At 38.6% G+C, this 24418-nt stretch overlaps 2 protein-coding genes across 2 annotated transcripts in view; both read left to right on the top strand.

Annotated features, from left to right (window-relative positions):
• Positions 1 to 1556: 1556 nt before the first annotated feature.
• Positions 1557 to 6242, top strand: LOC115923439 (DNA-dependent protein kinase catalytic subunit-like). Its single transcript, XM_030984012.1, has 6 exons — positions 1557 to 1728; positions 2471 to 2620; positions 3443 to 3711; positions 5068 to 5185; positions 5368 to 5525; positions 6069 to 6242. Exons 1-6 carry the CDS (start codon positions 1579 to 1581, stop codon positions 6178 to 6180), a joined length of 957 nt encoding a protein of 318 aa, XP_030839872.1. The 5' UTR covers positions 1557 to 1578; the 3' UTR covers positions 6181 to 6242.
• A 1174-nt stretch (positions 6243 to 7416) lies between these two features.
• Positions 7417 to 24418, top strand: part of LOC576405 (DNA-dependent protein kinase catalytic subunit) — a 51490-nt gene continuing 34488 nt past the window's right edge. The window contains exons 1-15 of the mRNA XM_030984011.1: positions 7417 to 7669; positions 9054 to 9232; positions 10045 to 10213; positions 10780 to 10933; positions 11741 to 11919; positions 12410 to 12550; positions 14078 to 14197; positions 14974 to 15111; positions 16466 to 16605; positions 20168 to 20299; positions 21138 to 21246; positions 21617 to 21747; positions 22207 to 22356; positions 23057 to 23230; positions 23668 to 23766. Coding sequence (XP_030839871.1) covers positions 9213 to 9232; positions 10045 to 10213; positions 10780 to 10933; positions 11741 to 11919; positions 12410 to 12550; positions 14078 to 14197; positions 14974 to 15111; positions 16466 to 16605; positions 20168 to 20299; positions 21138 to 21246; positions 21617 to 21747; positions 22207 to 22356; positions 23057 to 23230; positions 23668 to 23766 — 1856 coding nt within the window. The 5' untranslated portion in view covers positions 7417 to 7669; positions 9054 to 9212. The remainder of the gene's footprint in view (positions 7670 to 9053; positions 9233 to 10044; positions 10214 to 10779; positions 10934 to 11740; positions 11920 to 12409; positions 12551 to 14077; positions 14198 to 14973; positions 15112 to 16465; positions 16606 to 20167; positions 20300 to 21137; positions 21247 to 21616; positions 21748 to 22206; positions 22357 to 23056; positions 23231 to 23667; positions 23767 to 24418) is intronic.

The following is a 24418-nucleotide window of genomic DNA, read 5'->3' as shown; positions in this document are numbered from 1 at the left end:
CCCCTAGTGTTCCGTCTTCTATAGGGTAAAAGGCCATATTTTTGTGGCTATCCTTTTGCGCACTCACATAACTGCCACATTTCTTGACAGATTTCTTTCAAATTTTCTATATAATTATACTCTAATCTACACACTTATTATCCCCTCACCGACAAAGTCGGAGGGGATATAAAACCGCTGCCGTGTGTCCGTAACAAATTTCGTTTCAGATCGATAACTTCAGTAATGTTTGACACATTTTAATGAAATTTGATATGAAGGTAGATAATATCAAAATACAGGCTAAGTTTGATTTTGGAGTGTGTAAGTCAAAGGTCATAGCTCATTAAATATGCAAATCTGGTTTCCGATCCATAACTTAGTATTGTTTTGACAGATTTTAATGAAATTTGATGAAGGTACATGGTATCAAAATACATGTACAGCCTAAGTTCGATTTCTGAGTGTGTAGGTGAAAGGTGAAAGGTCATAGCTCATTAAATATGCAAAAACACCTAATTAAATATGTAAAAATGTGGTGAACTTCCTTGCCTAGTAATATAATAGTGTAGTCCAATGGAGGTAATTTGTTCTGACGTATATAGGCCATTTGTACCCTGCGGGGGATGCTTCGCTTTGCGTTGACTTGTTGTTTGGTAATGCTGCTCCTAGTCATGGCAATAGCCTGAGCCACTAGTGGTGACCTCTCTTCGTCATCCTTATGTTACAGGGAGGGGAGAGGGGATCTTTGTCCCTCCTTCGAACGTAAGGATGACACAAAATCACTGCCACTGCCGGTGGAAACATTCACATTGCGCGGCAATACAGATTGCGATATTTCTAGTTATCATTATCATTACCCTTATATTGTAATGTTTGATGATGATTGTTTTTATTGTTATTAATTGATAATTGATATTGATTTATTCTTGTCCACAAAAGTGAAAAATGTGTCTTCCACCAGCACAACACGATTTGAAACAACAAAAACATAATGTACAAATTTTAAAAAATAGGATAATAAACAAAATACTGATAACGACAATACAGGTTAATTTAGATACTCAGTATTGCACCAGAAATGTTAATGTGTTCCATCATGACCATAAACTTTTCTTGCATCACCAATAATTTATATTAACCCTTTGACTACTGTACCAGAGTGGTCTCTGTATTAAGCCTATGGGAATAAGAGAATTCAGTAGTCTATAGGTTCACATTATTTTTTAATTATACCAATTATTCAGAGAATGAAAGGGTCTGCATATTGTAGAGTCCAAGATTATTAAAGGTGTAGACCAGTTTTGGAAACGCCCCCCTGTCACAAAAATGAAATGGAAGCTCTTATTACCGATCATGTGAAAGAATATGTTTTGACTAATATGTGATGATACAAATTTTGCCGGGAAACCGCCTACTTATTGATATATTTGGTAAATTATCATATTTATCCGTCCTGGATAGATATAGGGTAGTCCCATATACATATTTATGTGTACAGTGCTTATGATCAACCTTTTCTGATCGATTCCACGTTTCTTTCACAATGCAATCGCATGACCAGAACTAGTTTATACCTTTAGATATTTTCAATATATTATGATGATATCCAACAGGAGCGAGGATTTGTTCTCCATTCTACCGATGTTGTTCAGTGATGAGAGTGATCTTGGTTTGGATCATGTACAGCTACAGCATCTTGTGAATGGATACAAGCAGCTACAGAAGGCCAAACTACTCACTAGACAAGTATAACAAATCTCAGAAAATACCTCATTAATGTGATAACTTGATAAAATTGAACCAGTGTTGACTAAACTGGGCTGAGGTATGTACAAGCATGAACAGATTGAACGAGAAGTTTGGGTTTGTGAGGTCAGATGCTAAAGGCTACAGAATCATTGATCAATGGATATACACAGAGGACAAAGCATATTACAGACACAGTCTTGTTCATCTTGTTTATTACAAACTGTTTACCTTTGTTAGTTTAGGAGAAGAGCATGAAGTGATGTTCGACTAAATAGGTACATATTGAAAAAAAACATTCCAAATTATTTTGTACATGGCAAGTTGAAAGTGTACTCAAAAGGTTTATGTAGAATCTGATCTCTGCGCCATTTCCCCTACTCATAGGCCCGAATGCACAAAGGAGGTTTGTCGACAAACCGAGGTTTATGTACGTCATATGACGCGTTTCGACGTGTTTTGTACAAACCTGGTTTGTAAATAACAAAAGGAGGTTTGTCTACAAACCTCCTTTGTGAATTCGGGCCTGAGGGTGTGAACGCAAATGTACCTGTTCTCATTTGTCTAAATGATGTCATTGAAATGGGAATGGTATTTTCTTTAAGATAACATATTTCTAATCAAACAACAAAATATGTAATTTGAATGACTAAATACATTTTCTCTAGCCACCCATTTTATTTTTGTGTTCAGTTCGGTGTCAAAATTAGTAATGACTTGGGAATTATGTCTTTGTTGATAGACGACCAACCAGGCTTTGTCCATCTTGGACTTTGTGATGCGTGGGCTGGTCAGGAGAGGAGAGGACGGTCAGGAAGCGAGAAAAATGACCCCTTCAGAGATTGACTTAGGTCAAAGGTTACTTGAGCTGGCATTCCAGCTCGGAGTCCAGGTAATTTTTTTTTACAGTAACTGTAGATCTGCACTTTGCTGTTTTGTATTCATCAATCATTGGCTACTTCCTTTTGAGATTTGTTTTGAGAGAGTGATTAGAAATGTATGAAACTATTAAACTCATGGAAGTTTTTAGCATAATGTAAAACAAAGTAAAGTTTAATATGTATTATGTTAGTAATACTATTAACTATGCCTACATTTCTTTGAATAATAATAATAATAATAATAATAATAATAATAATAATACATTTATAGAGCGCAGAAACTATCCAACATTAAGTATATATTCTACTGCGCTACAAGAGCTCCTGATATTTAATTTATATTAGTTTCTTCATCTTTTTTAAAGCAATACACATTTCAAATTAGTGTGAATCAAAGTTTTCAAGGGCTCAGAGGCATTGATATGGATGATGGCTTCGGTATTGCTTTAATATCAATCTTCATGAAGCATACAGTGGAAGAAATATAATGTGAGATAAATCACATAGTATATCATCTGTAGAGAGCCAGAAGGGCATTAACTCTGTGTAAAATATACAAGTTAATGCCCTTCTTTCTCTAAGCAGAGGATACGCAGTATGGTATTATATTTCAAAGTTATTAAGTATATTCAAGCGGTAGGTGATATGTAAGATTCAACAAAAATTCTGCATTCGTATATAAATAGTGAATTATAAATCAATGTTTCTTCAGTCTGTCTGATTTCCTTTCTGGGGGCTCCTGTCCTTGTTGATTGTTGATCTCTGAATGGAATAGTAATGTGGGTCTTTGTTATATTGAATGAATACAAAACCTTTTTTTTTTTAATTATCAGACGAACAGCTTGATTGATTGCCTGTTGAAGACCACACCCGTCGTCAGCTCAACACGAACTCTGACCTCTAGGTTGTCTGCCTCCCAGACCAGCCTGGGTGTTCTATTCCTGACGACGTACAAGCAGCCAATCATGGACCAGCTTGTTAAGCATGGACAGGACACTGTGTATGAACTGAGCGATCGGGTTAGAGAGGATAGAGGGACTATAGGGATGATCATCTATGGCTTGCTGGAGCATGCTGTGGGGAACAGAGAGATCAGGAAGAGGTTTGGAGCAGATAATGAAAGAATTGTTGAAACATTACAGTTTTAATGTGATAGTTAGGGTGTAGAAGTGATTATGTATGGCTAGAACATGCTGTGGGCAACAGAGAGATCAGGAAGAGGTTGAAGCAGAGATATAAAGAATTGTCAAAAGTTTTAATGTGATAGCGAGTGCATTGCTAGAGTATAGAGTGATGATGTGTGGCTAGAAGATGCTGTGGGCAACAGAGAGATCAGGAAGAGGTTTGGAGCAGAGAGATCATTAAGAATTGTTGAAACATTAAAGTTTTAATGTGACAGATATTGCATTGCTAGAGTATAGGAGTGATGATGTGTTGCTAGAAGATGATGTAGTCAACAGAGAGATCAGGAAGAGGTTTGGAGCAGAGAGATCATTAAGAATTGTTGAAACATTAAAGTTTTAATGTGACAGATATTGCATTGCTAGAGTATAGGAGTGATGATGTGTGGCTAGAAGATGATGTAGTCAACAGAGAGATCAGGAGTATAGGAGTGATCGGACAGAGAGATCGGAAAGAGGTTTGGAGCAGAGAGATCATTGAGAATTGTTGAAACATTAAAGTTTTAATGTGGTAGTTAGATTATAGCAGTGATTATGTGTTTGGAGCAAAGAGATCATTAAGAATTGTCAAAAGATTAAAGTTTTAATGTGACAGATAGTGCATTGCTAGAGTATAGGGGTGATGATGTGTGGCTAGAAGATGCTGTAGGCAACAGAGAGATCAGGAAGAGGTTTGAAGCAGATAATTAAATAATTGTTAAAACATTAAAATTTTAACATGATAGTTTGTGCATTGCTAGAGTATAGGAGTGATGATGTGTGGCTAGAAGATGATGTAGTCAACAGAGAGATCAGGAAGAGGTTAGGAGCAAAGAGATCATTAAGAATTGTTGAAACATTAAAGTTTTATTGCATTGTTAGAGTATAGGAGTGATGATGTGTGGCTAGAAGATGATGTAGTCAACAGAGAGATCAGGGAGTGGTTAGGAGCAGAGAGATCACTGAGAATTGTTCAAAGATTAAAGTTTGAATGTGATAGTTAGATTATAGCAGTGATTATGTGTGGCTAGAACATGCTGTAGGCAACAGAGTGATCAGAAAAGGGTACACCTGTAGATAGATTTAACTTTATTACGATAATTAACATAGTCCTCCCTGATAAATTGGCATCTCTTGATCTACTAGCTGTGAAGAAGTCCCAATTTGTGAGGATCATAATGTTCCACTATTTCAGTGACATTCTTACTGATGTTGATTTACTTCAAGGCAGCACTTAAGAGCTGCGGTCTATCCATCAAGTTTGAATTGTTTATTATTTATTGTTTCTTTTGGTCTAGATACGGTATGGCTATTTACAGTGCTGTCCTGACTCAGTGGGAAACCCTATCAAACCTGGGACAAGAAGATGACTTCATGCTCAATCTGATGAAGAAAGTTCTCCAGATTGATTTCAAGGTAACTTACTGGTTTACCATGGATGAGAAATAAACATATTATATCGATTATATATTTAAAAATATCTCTACATGAAAATGAATGGCTTATACATTAGAGATCATGACAATTTCCATGCCATTGTCCTCCAGGAAAATGTCTGTACTTAATTTATTTGCTTATGCTTGTTGCTCTTCACCTAGTTTGCCACAGACCCAACCCACCTTGCATTCTGTCCAGTCTTCAACCAGTACCTGAGCATGCTAAGAGACCCCAAGAAGCCTCTTGCCTGGAAGACTCAAGTTCTTGATGTCCTCTACTTCTTTGCTAATGTACCGGAGAAAGAAGAGAAGGAACTCAAGTAAGAAACTTCAGTTTCAATTCAATTTACTTTACACACGTATTTCAAACAAGCAATAAGACCACATGTTGTAGAAACTCATTACACTTCACTTTCCAAAGAATGCAAATACATAATGAAACATAACATATTATATTAACAGTCATATTGTTTGAATTGGGGACAGTTGGGGAAGAACAAATCTTACATAAGAAGCTGTCCGAGAAGAATATTGCGTAAGATTGAATTGAAATACTATGATAACAAATGAGTTATTGCAATAGGTGTTTGCTTGGTTGTATATACAGAAGGCAATATAACAAACAAACCAGTGGATAGAATAGAGATGAAAAAAAGAGGTAGAATAGTCCTTGCCCACATCTGTCTTTACATTGGATGAAAGCCTTTCTGGATTTAAACAGTCATTATGTTCAATCTGTGATCAGGAAAACTATGTGTAAGAAAGCATCATTCATGTACAGTACCGCTATTATCTCTAAAACCGAACAAGGATTTTTTTTGGAAAGTCACGTCCCACTATTGCATTTTCTATGTGTGATTTAGATCTGCTCTGGACCTTCTTGTTGCGAACCACTTTCCCCTCAAGTCTACAGACCTTGACGCAGGAAGCCCCCGCTATAATGACTATATCATGGCACTCAACAAGGTAAAATAGAATATTTGTGCATTATCTGCAATGCAGATTTTTACAATGGACTATTTTATACATTCTGCATTGTTTTAGAGGTTTTACATTGTTCGTTAGGACATGGTGGGAGAGAGACGATGGGCAGATAAATAAAAAGAAAATTATTAAAGAAAGAGAGATGCAGAGAGAGAGAGAGGGGGAGAAATATGGTCAGACGGAGACAGACAGCAAAGATTGCTTTAAAGGGAGAATAAGGAGAAAGAGATAGGGAGGGAGAGAGAAGCAAGGAGATGGAGAGAAGAGAGAGAGAAAGAAAAAGAGAGAATGTAAGGAGTGGATAATGATACTGGGATTCCACGGGTCAGATCTTGTTGCTGGCAAATGATACACAACATAAATGCTCAGAATTCATAGTCAACATTTCACATGTAGATGTCCTCACAAAGCCTGTATGCACTCTCTCTAGTAGGGATAACCTCAGTCTAGCCAGTGACTTTAGACATGTATGTGACATTCGCAATGCTTTCGGTTGCTTTTTGTCAAGATTCTAACCTCCCTGGTGATGAGTGGAAGCCTGATGCTACTTAAACTCATCATCAGCATCCTCTGCAGAGATGAGAAACACAGCTATGAAGACAAGATACAGGGCGCCCTCTCCTCGTTCGCCAAACGGTGAGTCACTCAGCCTCGTTCGCCAAACGGTGAGTCACTCATTCAAGTTCGCCAAACGGTGAGTTACTCAGTCAAGTTCGACAAACGGTGAGTCACTCGGTCTTGTTCGCCACACGGTGAGTCACTCACTTTTGTTCGCCAAACGATGAGTCACTCAGTCAAGTTTGCCAAACGGTAAGTCACTCGGTCTTATTCCCAAATGGTGAGTCACTCAGTCTTATTTCCCAAATGGTGAGTCACTCAGTCTCATTTGCCAAACGGTGAGTCACTCAGTCTCATTCATCGGTTCTGATTGTGAACCTCTTCCATTCTGTGGGCAGCAAATCCTGTCGAAAAATATATGTGTGATGGATAATTTGTTTTAACTAAATTGTTTGTTTTTGAACATGTGAAATTTATTTGTTAATTGATATCAATTGGCAGCCTTCCTTCTGAGAAGCAGTCTGCAGCTGCCAACATCCCTTTTGAGATCTTCAAGCAAGACAAGCGATACCTGATATCTGATTGTGAACCTCTTCCATTCTGTGGGCAGCAAATCCTGTCGAAAAATATATGTGTGATGGATAATTTGTTTTAACTAAATTGTTTGTTTTTGAACATGTGAAATTTATTTTGTTAATTGATATCAATTGGCAGCCTTCCTTCTGAGAAGCAGTCTGCAGCTGCCAACATCCCTTTTGAGATCTTCAAGCAAGACAAGCGATACTCCAAGGAGATCCGTAAAGCGGCCATTCAACGAGTCTGCATCCCTCTCCTCAGGCAAGCCTCGCGTGATGCAACGGTGACCTTCTATAAAGGTCATATCCATGACATCATCTCCGTCCTGGAGGCTAGGCTCACCAAGGTAATCATCTTGAAAAGATAATCAGGAATCCTTTTCATAACATGTATTATGTTAGATACATAGAATAGTATGTAGCTTGAGTTGTTCCTGTATTCAATAATTCAGATATATATATATATAATATACATAAATTGTCAAATGTTAAGATACTGTACTTTAAAGGTACCAGACATGATTAGCATTTTATGCTACTTTCTGGTCCCTATTATTCATTCGAGATTATTGTCAAACATACATTTATCATTGTTATTATTGTTGTTATATTACTGTATTTGAACATTTGGATAATAAAACCTCAACTCAACTCAACTCTACTCAACACATCCAAAGTGTTTACCTGTAATAGCTTCAATATCAGTGGCTCAGACACCTTCCTCCCACGTGTACAGGCAGACTGAAGTTAGCTTCCAGTTATTTTATCTTTTTGGATTGCCAGCAGATGCTGTTTGGCCACTGCTGTGTTGTGAATGTCAGACATCTGGTATGCGCTTCCATCTTACAATTGAAACACTGGCAGCTAACTTGGATTGCCAGTATTCCTCTGAAAAGACAAAATCTGGTCTTTTAATAGAACTTTGATATGAACATAATGTAGTCCTATCATAATCGTAAAGACTTTTGAAAAATCAATGTGAAGCAATTTCATCAGGCTTTTCCATCGCCATTTGAAATGTGAAAACATCCCAGTGACATATTTTGTATTCTGAACATAATTTTGATGGGATAATCTAGTGAAATTGTCCTTTAGTTTATACCGTATTTGCCGGCGTAAAGGCCGCAGTATTTTTGGAAGAGAAAATATCAAAAAGTCAAGGTGCGGCCTTTACGCAGAAACAGAAAAAAAAGAAAAAAAAAGTCAAAACCAGCACAAATTTGTACATATGGGACTAGATCTATGAACGGTACAATAACTATTTCCACACATCTTACCTACAATTTTATCTTGCATTGTTGACATGAAGACGAAAATAAACTTCCAAAAACAACATCTGCGGATAGATTTTGATCTAAGTTCGTGCCAATGCATTGCAAAAGTAAAAGAAGGGCCCGTTTAACGGAGCCGCCGCGAAGCATCCAGCACGCGAAGTCGCCATTTTCAATCCATTTCAATGAGTACATCACAGAAAACAGCAGTGTATGTTATTGGCGCAGGATGGCCGCGTGGTTTAAGGAGATGATTTTAGTCACATCAACATTTGTACGCAAGAGATCGAATTCCAACTTTGGCCAAAAAAAAATTTTTTTTTTTTTTTTTTTTTAAATGTCAAAATCGGGGGTGCGGCCTTATCGCCGGCAAATAGGGTATCTCAAATTTCTTTGCGATAGTGTTCATTGTGCTTTAAAAAAATAAAAACTAGATATTGATGTGATTCACATCTTTCAGAACCCTGTGCCAGCCTTTGAGAACCAACTAGTGTCTAAGATCTGTTACTTCGAGCTGATTGAAGTACTTTATTCCAGGCTGAGTAAAGATGATCTCAACAGTAAGGACTCTGCTCTCAATCGAGAATATCGCCATGGTAACGTTGAGAAAGGCAATGAGATGTCAACTGCATTGACCAAGTGAGTGATAGCCCATGTTATCCTAATTAAGCCTGAGTCATTAGGGGGTTGCTTAACTACTAACTTTATACGGGTGATTTCGTTTAACTGTTATGAAAATACACATATTTGTACTGTATTGTACATGTATTTAAATTCTCAAGTATTTAGTCATTTCGATGAAGACATGTCATGTAGTTGTGTTCATTAAAAGAGGCTTAAAACAGTACTCTAAAAACATGTACACACACACACACACACTCAAAAACGATCTGGTATGATTTTAAAATAATGGGGAAAATGAACATCTCAGAACTCTAAACTTTTGCCAACAAATCTTGCGCTCGATGATCAGTACAGTCACAAATACCAAATACTAGATACACAGTACCACCTAGTAAACAAAGTACGTCCATGCATGCCATGCCACGATTAGCTAGCTTGCACCTCGTCGATCGACACAGCGCTATGAATGATTCACAGATTCATGTTGCGCCTTCGTACAATATGAATAGCTGACGTGAACTCCTGGGATCTCGTAACACGCTGCGAAATGCATGATGCATGAGGTAAGCAACCAGGTGGACATATGGCATAAGTCCTGTCTGAGGGACTTGCTAATGAAGATTAATGTCTTATCAAAGGACCACCAGGCTTTTCCTGATCACCTTTCTACCACTGAGGCTGAGCCTTCAATTCTTTCATTAAGAAGAAGAAGCTTACAGTTAATAAGTTGAACAATTGATTTTTGTGTATCCTTTGCCTAATAAATTACCTCTTAGCTTTTTGCCTACCGATACTTCAATATTTTTGTCTTTGTTTGACTTTGTAAGGGCTGCACTTGGAGCTCGCAATGAGGATTGCCGTGGGGAGACAGTTGCAGTGGAGCTGAGACGTCAGTTTCACTGCGCCGCCTTCAACTGCTCTGCTGCCATCATCAGTTGCGTTCAGGATAACATCAAGTTCTACAATGCTTTCCTCTTCAGTGAGAACCATGCAAAGGTAGGCAGTACCTCCTCCATACTGTGGGCATTAAACCCAGCCCAAGAATTTGAATTATATACAGAGTATTTGGTTCTTTGATTCACTGATTCTCAGTCCAAGGGTTGAGTGTTCATATCCCTGCCCAGCACTAACGTTCATTGGTGAGACATTAATCCACATTTGCCACTCTCCACCCAGGTGTGAATGGATATCTGGCAATTATTAGGGTAAAAATAATTTCAGATAAAACATAATGTGAGTGTAAGTGTAAACCAAGAAAGTGTCATCATTGTAGAGTCTCTTCTTTATATGCTCAGTTATACACTGCAGGTTCAGATGGATAAATGAGTTTATGTGCAGTAGAGACAACACAGCTATCAATTATTATAAATAAAGAATCACATTAGTTTGTTATAAGGAATTTTAGATGTCTTTTTTTTTTTTTTGGTATGCATGGACAATGTTGGTATAAGTAAATGAGAGGTGGGAAGAATTTCGCGGCTGTAAGTCGACCTTTGTAAAAAAAGTATTATTGATGTACAAATTTGGATCAATCTTTATTTTTATGTTCATTGTGTGATCAGGGCCAATTTCTGCTGGACAACCTGGTGGACCCCAAGAAGGAGTACGGCTTTGCCATCGAGATGGATGCACCTGTGGAACGCAAGAAGAGGTTTGTGGCCATCCGCACCCAAGCGAGGGAGACAAACACACCTGAGGAATCCGGATATGTTTCAGGTTTGTTGATGATTTCATGTGGTAGTAGAAGTAGAAATGGTAGATTGGAGCAGTCAATGATATGAAAGTACGAAGTTGTCAGGCATGTCGTGAATGATATACAGCGCATTACTATTTGTGTAGGGAATGAATGAATTGTCTATGACTTCTTTGTACTCCCACCAAAAAGGAAGAGTTCCCTGAAGTGAAAGGCACTAATAGTAATAAATAATAAATAATGTTTTCATTTATGGCACAGATATCTGAATTTTATTCTGATTACCCCAGTCAGAGTTTTGTTTTGTCAAGAACTAGTATATTTAGTAGATTAGCAGATTTAAGCAAGATGGTATGGCATAGCATGATCTTTACAGTATCCTCCCTTTCTGTAGTTGATGTTTTGTCTGCAAAGAAGGGATTAGTTCATATTACCTTCTTATGCCCTTGAGCGGTGCATTTTATGAACATTGCTTCTCTCCACCCAGGTGTTAAATGGGTGCCTGGTAGGATACAAACCTCAATTGGATTAGCATAATATGTGTGTGCTCATAGAAAGGCGATTAGCTGGAATGCTCCACAGGGAGTGGAAAATGTGCACTGTAAAGTGCAGATTCTGCAGAATAGTAATTTCATGCAGTGATCAGGGTAATAGAAATACTGTAAGTGCTTTGGTCGTTATATTACCGGTAAAGCTCTTTGTAAGAAACAGTTACATGTAGTATTATTACCATAAAGCTTATGACAGACAAGGAAATCCAGAAGAATACTTCAATGCCGGTACATGGTGTTTTACCTGAGATGATTTTGTGTTTGTGTTGAATTTGTTAGGCCCAGCCCACTACCTATCGTCTCAGTATCTATCTGACAGTAGCCTGAGTGAAGATGTAAATCAGTTTGACTTCTCCAGCAGTGTGAGACATTTTGGTAGCTCCATGGAGAGTCAGAGAGATGGGGGTAGCCAGGGAAGCCAGGGCAGCCAGCGACCAGGATCAATGGCTAGCAGACAGGTGAGAGATATCAGAAAGAATAAAAATGGTGATTCCTGAAAGATGTTGGTTAATGAACAAAAAAACTGAATAAATATGGCAGTAGAGATATGGCAGTAGGGATTTTGCAGTTATGTATTGGAGATTTTTAATAACACAACATTAGGCTATTGATAGATAATAATAATAGATCCGGATTAATACAAAATACCTTTTTTAAGCTCTTTACAGATTTTATTAAGGATGCCTTAGGCTTGATTACCGCATGAGATAGTTGAACGATACCAGAAAATATGATAGAAGGAACAGTGGATAAAAGAAAGAAGGAGAAGGAAATAGAGTGTAAAATGAATCAAAAGGACTTTGAATATGATTGCAAATACAGCAAAAGTAGTATGGAAAAGGGTTCATTGACAAATATATAAGATGAAGTAGTTATGATTCATTATATTTCCTTCATAAAAATTAGATATAAATTAATGTCTGCCACATGTTATCTGCATTTTTATAGGACTCTAAGCCAGTCTTCTCTCCCGGTGGCGAGTACTTGGAGATGGAGGAGGATGCGTTGAATCAGCATGAATGCATGGCAGCTATGACAGGCGTGCTCAAACACATGACAAACAACAAGATTAACCCTGACATTACCAAGGTAAGGTTCTCATGAGGGGAGGGGAGGGGGGGGGGGGGATCAGCATGAGTGTATGGCAGCTATGACAGGCGTGCTCAAACACATGACAAACAACAAGATTAACCCTGACATTACCAAGGTAAGGTTCTCATGAGGGGGGGGGGGGGGGGGGGGGAGGGGGGAATCAGCATAAATGCATGGCAGCTATGACAGGCGTGCTCAAACACATGACAAACAACAAGATTAACCCTGACATTACCAAGGTAAGGTTCTCATGAGGGGGGAGGGGGGAATCAGTATGAATGTATGGCAGCTATGACAGGCATGCTCAAACACATGACAAACAACAAGATTAACCCTGACATTACCAAGGTAAGGTTCTCATGAGGGGGGAGGGGGGGAATCAGTATGAATGTATGGCAGCTATGACAGGCATGCTCAAACACATGACAAACAACAAGATTAACCCTGACATTACCAAGGTAAGGTTCTCATGAGGGGGGAGGGGGGGGGGGGAATCAGCATGAATGTATGGCAGCTATGACAGGCGTGCTCAAACACATGACAAACAACAAGATTAACCCTGACATTACCAAGGTAAGGTTCTCATGAGGGGAAAGGGGGAGGGGGGGGGGTGAATCAGCATGAATGTATGGCAGCTATGACAGGTGTGCTCAAACACATGACAAACAACAAGATTAATCCTGACATTACCAAGGTAAGGTTCTCATGGGGGGGGGGGGGGGGGGGGGGGGGGGGGGGGGATTTATAGTAAATATGTACAAAAGTGAATAAGACCCGTTCTCACTCACTTCGTTGGAGCGCTCTGGAGCGCTCTAACTAAGACCCGCTCCTCAGGAGCGGTTCTTAGGTGAGTGAGAACGCTCAAAGTGGTCCAGGAAGCGGACTTCTGGACCGCTCCAGAAGTCCACCTTCCGAGGTGGTCTTGAGGAGCGGGTCTTATTAAGAGCGCTCCAGAGTGCTCTAACATGCAATGTGAACGGAAAGCGTACTTTGAACGGAAGTGAGCTAGTGACCTTCGGTGCGAAACATGTAGTACGGTACATATGGTTTGTATTCCGTGCGCGAAAAACTTGACCCGCCTACCTGAGCTGCCATAGCAACAAGACCACTTTGACTCGTGGAGCGGTTTGAGCCATAAAAACTGCTCGGAGTGTGAACGCTCGCAAACCGTTCCTCAAGACCCGTTCCTCTGGAGCAGTCTGGAGCGGTCTAACTAAGACCACTTTCAAAGTGAGTGAGAACGGGGTCTTAGACTGATCACTCCTCTTTTTGCATGAAATCATAGTTTGCATTGTTTTGGCTTACCGGTATGAAATATTTAAATATGAAATTCAATATTTTGTTAATTTGAAGGAAGGTTTATAGGTTAATTAATTAATATATTATATATCATTAATTTGTAGATTTTCGTTGTTGAAATGTCTGTCTAGAAATGTCATACCATAGCGCTTGGAATTGACCTTATGACAATTCTGCATCCTGTACAGTAAAGTGATTGTTTAGGTGTTTTTTTCAATCTCCTAGGCAACCAAAGCAGAAGAGATGCCTCAATGGATGTCTGGTCTTCAGAAGAAGCTCTCATCACAATCCACGGAACACAACATCAAACTCTTCATCGTCCGACTGGTCATCAATGCACAAGATGTAAGAAGCAAACCAGGGTTTTTTTTCACAAAACTTTTTTTCAATGACAAATGACAAAAATCAGAGACAAATCTGCTGATAACCAATCAGAAGCAAGGATTTCAGTAGCTTATAACAAAAACTGTCATTTGTCACTGATGACGAGTTTTGTTGAAACGAATGTTTTTTTAATTACCAAAGATTATCACTCTATGTTGAGTTAAGCCAAAAAAGTATGCAGTATTTAACTTTAGTGAATTTATAGACAACAGCTATTTTCAAAGCAATAAACTGTTATGAATCACACACAAAAAAAAAATCAGTGCCTTGTCGGTTGTGATTGAATTAAGTTGCAGCATGAAATTTTACAAGTCTAAACCACATGCAAGTTTTTGTCAATATTCTGGTGTTACAGTACTATTTGATGTATCATTTGTTGAGAGCCAGTAGGATGTTTACTCTGTTTAAGGATTTGAAACGATGCCTTTCTGCATCTTGGCAGATGAATGTACGTTCTAATGCCAAACAGGATTCACAGACATCTGCTCTACTGCCTTGCCATATAAGAGATTTTTGCACATTAATTCCACTCATTTGCTCTGTACTTTAAAAAAAGTCAGAATTTTTATTTTCCCTCTTGAAAATTTTCAATCATACATGCATCCTAGATAAATAATTCTTCACTTTCATTTCGATGACAATTAAGGTATGACTACCTCAGGTTCTGCACATCATGCATGTGAATGACTTTTGTTTGTTCACCATCTTCTCCTGTCTCCTATTCCTTCGTTTGAAAGGTGTTCCAGCCGTACGCCAGGTTTTGGCTGTCTCCATTGATGCAGTTCTTGGCCGGAGGTCAGCAAGGTGGGATCAACTACATGGTACTGGACATCATGCTGGTCATGTTAGACTGGTCCACTCTAGCTGTTCCAGAGGTAAAGCTCTCTTAAAGTGACTTGGTAACATTGTTGAAGGTTGATGAAAAAATTGCTTAATTTTTGTATAAAATGTTACTTACTATATTCCTTCTACTGTACTAACCCTCTGACATGCAAAAAATTCTCAAACCACAAAGATATTTATGGTTTTCTTTGAAGGAGTCGATGTATGACATCCTCTAACAGTGATTAACAGTAAATTCTCCCAACCATTTTTGAATTTCCCAACCGTTTTTCCATGAAAAAAAGACTTAAAAAAAGGCTATAAAAAATCTGTCAACACTCAAATGTCTGGAATGGAATGTAGAGCCATTTTATTGCTATGTGACGATTTCCATTCACCTAAAATGTAATTATTAAATTGTAATAATATAGTTGGGAGAATTAAGAAATTGATCAGATCAGTTGTTCCCGATTTGTACCATGAATAATGGTCTGTTTTCACTCAAATTTTCAGATTATCTTTAATTGTACATCTAGCATTGAAGTCACTACCTTAGCACCACTATCTCTCATCTGAACAATGTTACCAAGTCCCTTTAATTCTTTTCTTCCTTTCTTTCCAAAGCTCTTTGGATTCACATGTTACGTCATAATGTGATACCTGATATTACAAGAACAGAAGATTGTTATCAGTAATCATCCCTGTTGAATGAAATACCACATACTGATATTAATAAAAGCCACAGTTACAACTATGCTTGCATATCCACCTCAGGGGACGCTCAGGGGATGCTCAAGGCACCTAGAAAGTACTATTATTACCCATACTTTAGCCCAGTGGCCGTAAGGCCTTGAAATCAGTCAAGGAACATCTTTCTACCTGGTAGAGAGAGTGGAAAATATAGATTAATGTTTAGGCAAAGGACATTGGTGCCGTGGCAGGACTTGAAACCCAAAGCATGTGATTAACAGTCCAGTGACATATCCACTAGACCACAACACCTAAGAATAATGAAAATAGTGGAGTCTTGTATAGTGCTCATGTCTGGCACATTGCCACTCCTAGCGCTCTATTATTATTATTATCCTGGCTTTAGCAAGGGCTGCCACTACAGTGCTGAAGCATTTTAAAATTTCCTGCAGGGTCACCATGTACCTCACCTGGGTGGAGTGTGGAAAATAGAGAATAATGTTTTTCCAAATGAAATTTTTGATTTGATTTGATTTGATTTTCTTCTGCATTCATGTAAACATACATTTTTTCAATAACAATAATAATATAAAGTACAATAAATATCCTTCTGACAATGAATCATAAATAAGTACTGCGACACCTCCACATTGTCAATAGTCCAAGCGATGATGAAAATGATGAGTTTACACAAAACTTTGTGCTTCCCCTCTCCAGGACAATCGTTTAGCGAGTGGAGTGTTGAGGTTCCTGATGGAGAACAGCTTCCATGAGAGGAAATCAGTGATGAAGAACAACCTGGAAGTTATCAAGACATTGGTAGAATGCTGGAAAGCGGTCATTGATGTACCTACCAGGTGAGTCCTATGTGAAGGCTAAGTGTTCTTTAATGGGAATTTGACACTGTTTGGGTATTCATCCAGTGATAGATTTTGTCAGTCACCGGGAGGGGCTGTCACTTTTGCAACATACAGGTCTTTTATTCACGGCTAACAAAAATAACAAACAACCAAATTTGCGTTTATGTCGTGGCTTTATTAACATTTTGAGATGGACGCTTATTTTGCACATTTTGATTTTCTGGGTGTCATAACAAAATAACACAGATATATTGAATCATAAAAAATGCTTACAAATGAGTGATGCCTAGGCTAAACTTATATACATTAAGTCATTATATCAGCCCCCCGCCTATAAAATCGAGTGATGCCTAAAGTTATAGAATATAGATGTATATATATACCAGCCTCTCCGCCTGTAAGATCGGATGATGCCTAAGATTAAAGCGTGACACCCTGAGTTTGAAAATGTGTAGGTGCAACTAGGTCCCCCCGCATTCAAATCGAATGGGGGCCGGAAAACTAAGAATTGACATGCGAACAAATTCGACTGAATATACATTGGCAACCCCCTCGCATGTAAAAATTGAGTGGGGTCGAAAATTATCGGATGACAATTATTGATCAATAAACTTATCAGTACCATGTGATTAGTGATTTGGAGGCATAATTTGACAAATTACCGCCAAACGAGAATATATTTATATATGATCGGCCGCCAAATCACAACGTTGTCATCAAACGATTTTTGTGCACTAAGGGAATATCTATGTTTAACTATTTACACTTTGGTGGAATTAACATTTCAATCGGCCAAATTAACCAATGTACATGTACAGGCATGTACTTTTTCGCCCTTAAGCTAATTTATAACCCTATAACAGACTACAGAGTATCGTAATAAACTTATCTCTACAACACCGGCACATCATTATGCCTAATCCATTCCCCTCAAAGAAGTGACTAAACCGTTAATGCCCATTTCGAAATGAAGCATTCGCAAAACTGGTCATTTACCAATGTCCACCTAAACCTGCCCCATATAACTATTATTTACTCTCCACAACTTTGTTACTCCCAAAATAAGGCACTCTTATCCCAACAACAAAAACATGATCTTGCGGTGCCGGACTCAAACTTTTTTGCGGGATTTACTTTGCTACCCGAACAGACTTAAACATTGAAATATAAGAACGCTGAAATATAAGAACACTGAACTATAAGAGCATTGAAATATAAGAACAAACAACGTGTTTTGTAACATTATCATTGTTTAACTACTTGGATGAACCGAGATAGGACAGGCCCTCCTTCAGGTCAGTGATAAACCTGTCCAAACCCTCATTATAGAGATGCAATCCGTCCGGCCTATATAAAGCCCTATCCTTATGCCTTATGTCGGGGTGTGGAATGGCCTTTCCCCCATTCCTGCCGACCAAGGCGCGAGCGTATCGGTTCGTGGCCCTCCTTCTATCGTCTAATTTTCCCTGCTCTTCCGGCCTACAACCCGTTCTAGGATATCAGACCATATTATTGTCATCTCAGTGTTCGATGTGATTAATCTGTTCACCGCATTCGCCATCGCCCTCTTCGAACATCCCTCCATTCGTGCCCACGTGTAACACTAAAACGGTCGGCTTCGTCAGGCCACTGGTAATCGACTCTAGCCATGCGTTTGTTTGGTCCAAGCGAAGGCCCCGCTTTCCAGCCCAATGGATGACCGTCCCCAAACCCATATCGGTGCAGCCAGTCCGCTCCGCCCTGCGATGGGCCCAGAAAACGATAGAGTCGCCTACCATCCATATTTGTTCGCCCTGATCGTCGGCGCCGCTGGGGCCCACTCCGACAGGCGTTGACGTTGCCTTCGCCCTTGCCCTCGGACTTTTCCTCGCCTGACTTGGGGGTAACGCTGCATCCGCTCTCGGATTCTCCGCCTGACTTGGAGGTAACGTTGCCCTGGGCGCCGTCTCACCACCCCTCTTCCTCCCGGCCACGGATTTCTTCTTCGCTTTTGGCATGATCGCCAACGTACTCCTGCCAGTAGAGATGCGAACAAGGCCACTAACACTAACAGTTCAAGTTGATAATGAAATGGACTCTCCTTTCTAATCAGGCCCAACGAAAAGGCCAGCCCAAAACCCGAGTATAATCCCGCTGGTCGCTCACGAGAAGAAATAATTCAGCGTTAGATATCCCACTAATTATTCCAGTGCAGTGCTAACGTTAGTATTAATCCAAATCCTCTAATAATGTTTTAGACTCCGTAAATTTTTCTTCTTGTCCATTCAAAATGAAAGCCATAACTAGAATGAAAGCACCTTCGTGCTATTTTTAATTTGCTGGCGGTATTTTCCGCGCTTGCTTGATAAGCGTACATACGCTTGTACATTTCCTTCCAATGTAATACAAAGTATTACATTTCCTAGCGCGTGAATTTCCCTCAAAAATGTAAACAACCTCTTGACCTACATTTTGTCAGCCTGTCAATAAACCATTTTAAATCGTTGTCTACTCTTTAAATTTTAATATAATGCACTGACCCTTCAAACATCCCCCTCCCCTATAAGGAAGCTCCTAGATGTAAATTTCTCTCACCCAAAGATTCTCCAACTGGGGGGTGGGGGGGGGGATTTCTTTGTAGGATGTCCAATTCGCTATATGCGAGACTTTTACACCCATTAATGTTGTTTCCATCAAGTCCGATGTCAGGAATTGATAACATACTGCACAAAGAAATTGCCAACTGTATGTCTTTTAATAACTCTCTCTGTGCAGTGGGTGGCAAATCTGGACTGAGAAGGTCTACATTTTCCAGAAAGAGGAATTGTTAAATCTATCATCAAGTTTACATCCATAGAAGACATTTTGTTCCCCATTTGGCAATGACAAAAAGCATTTCAAGTAAAAATTTCACTCTTGAAAGTTCATTTATGACAACGTCCCAAAACATGGTTGCCCAGAAGGGGTTTAATTCCAGTATAGAATGATTAGAATTGCTTTGCAAGTTACTGTTCATACTTGCATTGGACTATGTATTGAAGTTTGATTTTCTGATATCCTTCACCGGTGGACTACTGAATTCTCTAATTGCCATAGGCTTAATACAGAGACCATCAGCCTCCTGTGGGCAAAGGGTTATGTTGCTATACACACCAGATAACAACTTGCTGCAATTGTATGGTTTTGTTCTCATGTGAATGGCTACTGTTGATTAATCATTGCTATTGCATTTTGTTAAATCTTGCCATGATAGATGTACCAATACTTCATAATTAGATCAGCACAACAATAATTTAAATTTATGTAGCCTTACTTGTTGGTGTTTCCATTTCTCTCTCTCTCTCTTTAACTTTTTTTAGGGGGAGGTGAAGGATTAGTACAATGTCTCACTGCAAGCAAGGCTCAAAAGGAATTGAATGGAAAAACAGAATGGCAAAGAATATTTCTCAAAGGAACGTTATTTTCTTCAACAAAAGACAAATCTTCACCATCCTCTCAGGAACTGTTTATATCTATGAAACAGACATGCACATGTGATTGGTGAAGACTTATAATTCCATTATATGTTATACTTTTTCAGAGTGATCTATGAGAGCCTCCAAGACCGATCACCTGACAAGAAAGACAGCGCTGTTGGTATTCATCTTCTTGGGGTGGTCCTAGCCAATAATCTTCATCCTCTGAGTCGCACATGTGATGTGGATGCAGACAGGTAGGTATTTCACTCATGACCTTGAGGAGGCGAGTTGGCTCATTTAGGAAAGGGTCTGCCTGGTGTGGGTAATAATATATATATATATATATCTGTAAAGAAAGCGCTTAGGCACATCGTTGTGTTATTATTATTCAAATCCAATCCAGATGGATGACTGAAATCTGCGTTGTGTGGTAACGTGCCCCTCCCCTGTTTCATAGACGCAGGCTTGGTTACAGTGAAAAAGGACTGTCCCTAGGAAGGAAATTAGTGGGGGGGGGCCGTGTAGAGAGACCCCACTTTTGCATGTTAAGAAATCACTGCACTATTTTTATAAGATTAGGGGAAAACCCCGCTTTAGTGGTCCACCTGTATTCCCCCATTCAGTTATACCGGTAGGAGAGCCCCAGTGGATCACAGTGATTCATTTAACTCTTCCCCTCCCAGGCACAGGTGTTGTCAAATACTTCATGATACTAATACCCAACTTGAATCCTTATCAGATTCTTCTTGATTAACCAAAAATCTGAGGAAAGGAACGCTAGAATAAAAGATTTATTAGAGCTACAGGTTTATGGCACATTTGTTAAATGTGTTTAAAGAAATCACATATTATGTTAATTCTTACACCCAAGTAGGTCTGTAGAAAAATGTTCATCCTTTTTCGTATTAAAAAAATTGCCTTTATGGAGGAAGTTATCTTGAAGGGTTTATCCTTGCATAGTTTAACTTTATTTTAACTTTTTTTTCTTCAAAGGGTTTCCTCACAAAGAATTTTGCAGACAACTTTATTTCCGAACATCTGTATGGTGTTTTCACATGATATCTTCCTGCTTATTACTTTATCTTTATCTAGATTTTACTCAGCACTTGCATCCAACATTGACAATAGATACAAGGCGGTTCATGGGGCGGCTGCTGAGGTCATCGGCATGGCAATGAAACAGATGGCTGAGGTTGATAAGGTCAGCTCAAAGAGATACAATGTGTGAATGAGTTATTGTTTGAATATATTTACTTTCACTTTCACAAATTATCAACAACACTTTTGATGTGAAGACATGATAGATAAGGAAAGTTCAAGAGGTATCATGAATTAGATGTAAGATATAAACAAAAAATAGATTTGCTTCTCTTTCTCTTATTTTCAGGTATTTTCTGGTTATTAATGACAGAATACACTATTTTTGAAGGAAAGCATTTCAGAAGGATTCATAAAGATTCAAATAAAAACATATGTTGCAGGTAGTTATTTCAAATAATAAATCACTGGTGTATAGATTATGATATAGAACAAGAGGACTTGTTTAATTGCAAGATGCTCATGTTCTTTAGATCCCTGACAGTCATCTACATGAAGTAACCTACAAGGAGCTGAGTCAACTCCATTTAGGCTCTGGGAAAGAGGTCATCTTTATCACTTGCCTTCATAAGATCCATCTCCATTATCCAGTCTTCACCGATAGGTTCGTCCAGAACATCGTCTTCTTCTTTCGAAACTTCAGCAATCAGAATATTATTTCAACAGCACCTTTCTGATTTAAAACGAGAGACACATTGTACTTGTTTTCACTTCCAAATTGATCAATTATGATCTTTCAATATCACTTACTGCAATTGTGTAAACCAATCTTGTTATAAATATATATATATTCCACAAATGAGCAGGACACAAATACTTTCATGCATTGTGGTATTTTGCATAAGTATACAAATGTTTTAAGGGTTGTCATTGAGCTAATCAATATTAAAACAGGTAATTTTGCAAAGGCTTTGTGTCGCACAAAGCAATCCTGTTGATTGATGCCTCTTGTTTTGTGTTGATTGCCTTGTGTGGCAAACAAGCAACTGTGAATTTTACACTTGTGGCAAGTGAAAGGTCAATCATATTCATCATAATGTAAATTGTTGTTTCCGTGTTGCAGATTCATGAACAAGTTGTTGTTCATGTTGCCTTCCATCCATGGTCAACCAAAGACTGAATGTCTGCAGATCATCACAGCCAGGATAGAACATATCGACAATGCTTTCATCGAGATGAAGAACAAGAACATCCTGGCACTACTCACACACAAGTAAGAATCGATAGCTGAGTTTAACAACAATAAATCTAAATTTACGTAGCACAGCTACTGTAAATGCATGTATATTCTGCTGTGATTGACAAAGTATCTTATTTTGATCCCAGGCATTCAAAAAAAAAATTCTTTCTACTGGCTACAAATTTTACCTGGGTGGAGTGTGACAATTATACAGTAAATGTCTTGCCAGAGGACATGTACTTCGGATAGATGCACTTTTGCCTTGTGTAACCACAAATGAGTTACACTACAATATCTGCACAATTAGGGGTAAGCTCAATCAAATCTAAGATATATTGAACGAAGTAGAGCTAACTTGTGAACTGTGTTTGTGAAAGAGTCTGGGGTGAAACTTGTCTTTTATGACACTATTGTTCAGTGTGGTGCCTGGCTGGGATTTGAACCCTGAACCCGTGCACTCAGATTCAAGTGAACGGACCACACTACCATGGCACCTCTATATAACTTCAATATCTTAGCAACAGTTTGAAATTCATTTCTGTGTATCTTAACGGATCCTAATAGATCGGATTGTGGCAGATAAGCCTTGTGCTAAACAAGTTATCCAGTCAAGCCTATTGCTGCAATCGGTGATTATTTTCAACAACCAGTTTTTTTTTCTTTCTTCTGAATGCATATTAATATGCAATTATATTTTGTTATTATTACCCTTCTCTCTCTCTCTCTCTCTCAGAGATGAGGCTGATCAGCTGACGAGTCTCAAGTTGGTAGATGGAATGCTTCCGAAACTCAAACCGTCTGAGCTTCGCTACCTCCTCCCTGCTGTCAAGGACTTTGTTTCTCATCCCAGCCCTAGCTGCAGAGATACAATGTATTCCATTCTCATGTGGATCTACGATAACTACAGGTATCATATCATTCTTACTGTCTGACCAGAAACTTTCTGTAATCGCAAAATATCTGTTAATTCTATAATTTCTGTTATTTTACAGCAAGGAACTTTTGTGTAACTAAATTATCTATATTAAACATCCTCTATTGGTTTTTGTTTGTTTTGCTTATTCAGTTTGATCTGTTGTGCAAACTTGGGTCATGTTGCATTGTGTATTGAGGTCTTTTCAAAGTCAAACTGTATGAAAGGCTCTTATTCGTTACAGTGTGTTCATTCAACTATAGGGGGAAGGGGGTAACTGATCTCAAATGTCAATTTGATTCTGACGCAGAATTGTGCATTAATCAACAACAGTATTACCTGCATTTTATGTGTCATGCAATGTTGAAATAAAACATAATACTTTTGATTCACTATAAACTTGTAATCTTCTTTCTCTGATTGTTTTATAGGGATGAGGATAAAAGAGAGGGTCAGGATGGTGATGAGGCTCTATCTATCGCCAAGGATACCCTCCTTCAAGGTCTCTCTGATCAGGATAACTATCTCAGGTAATCAGCATATCTTCCCTCTCTAAATTTGTCTTCTTTAAAGCCCCACTGTACTACTTGCAGCTACTTGCTACCTCTATATAGAAAACATGCCTAATCGGTGACCATTGGTCCCCCATGATCCTCTTTTTCTTATGTTAATTGAGAGCTGAGTTGATAAGATAACCACCTGTCCAGTGACCTAACAGAGTGGTCTAATTACTCTTATAAACTAGTACAGATAAGCTTTAAAAGTGACTGAAAACTGGCTAATTTTGCAGCCTCATTTTTGGTAAATAATTATTGTAGTCCTCTCATTTTGCGGCCTAAAACTTCATGATTCTGGACCACTTTTAAACTTTGCAAAAGTTTCTTTTACATGTTAACATGTTGACCACTGAATTCTTTAATTCAAATATGCTTAATACAGAGACGATCGGATTCCAGTTGGCAGTTGGTTAAATGTCTGATAGTATTCATCTTAATTGAGTTTGTATGTGATAAATTGTGCATATTGACTCCTTGCTATATTTTGATGTGTGTATTTCTATGAAAACTTGAGCTTCATTGTGTCATGTATTTCTTATGTTTCAAAGTGTTGTTTTTTTTGCATTTTTAAGTGTTTCTTTCATTATGTTTTGCCTTCAATTGATCTGGTCACTTATCATTTGTT

The sequence above is a fragment of the Strongylocentrotus purpuratus genome, unplaced genomic scaffold, assembly GCF_000002235.5.
Source record: "Strongylocentrotus purpuratus isolate Spur 01 unplaced genomic scaffold, Spur_5.0 spur5_scaffold_14, whole genome shotgun sequence".
Lineage (NCBI taxonomy): Eukaryota > Metazoa > Echinodermata > Echinoidea > Camarodonta > Strongylocentrotidae > Strongylocentrotus > Strongylocentrotus purpuratus.
The sequence above is the reverse complement of the archived record's forward strand: the minus strand, read 5'-3'. Positions and strand labels throughout refer to the sequence as shown.

Bases quoted from the DNA above. Each gene is read 5' to 3' on its own strand.
- LOC115923439 (XM_030984012.1), top strand. From the start codon at position 1,579: ATGATGATATCCAACAGGAGCGAGGATTTGTTCTCCATTCTACCGATG. The intron at 5,186-5,367 runs GTAACTTACTGG...CTCTTCACCTAG, and splicing joins TTCTCCAGATTGATTTCAAG to TTTGCCACAGACCCAACCCA. The intron at 5,526-6,068 runs GTAAGAAACTTC...TGTGTGATTTAG, and splicing joins AAAGAAGAGAAGGAACTCAA to ATCTGCTCTGGACCTTCTTG.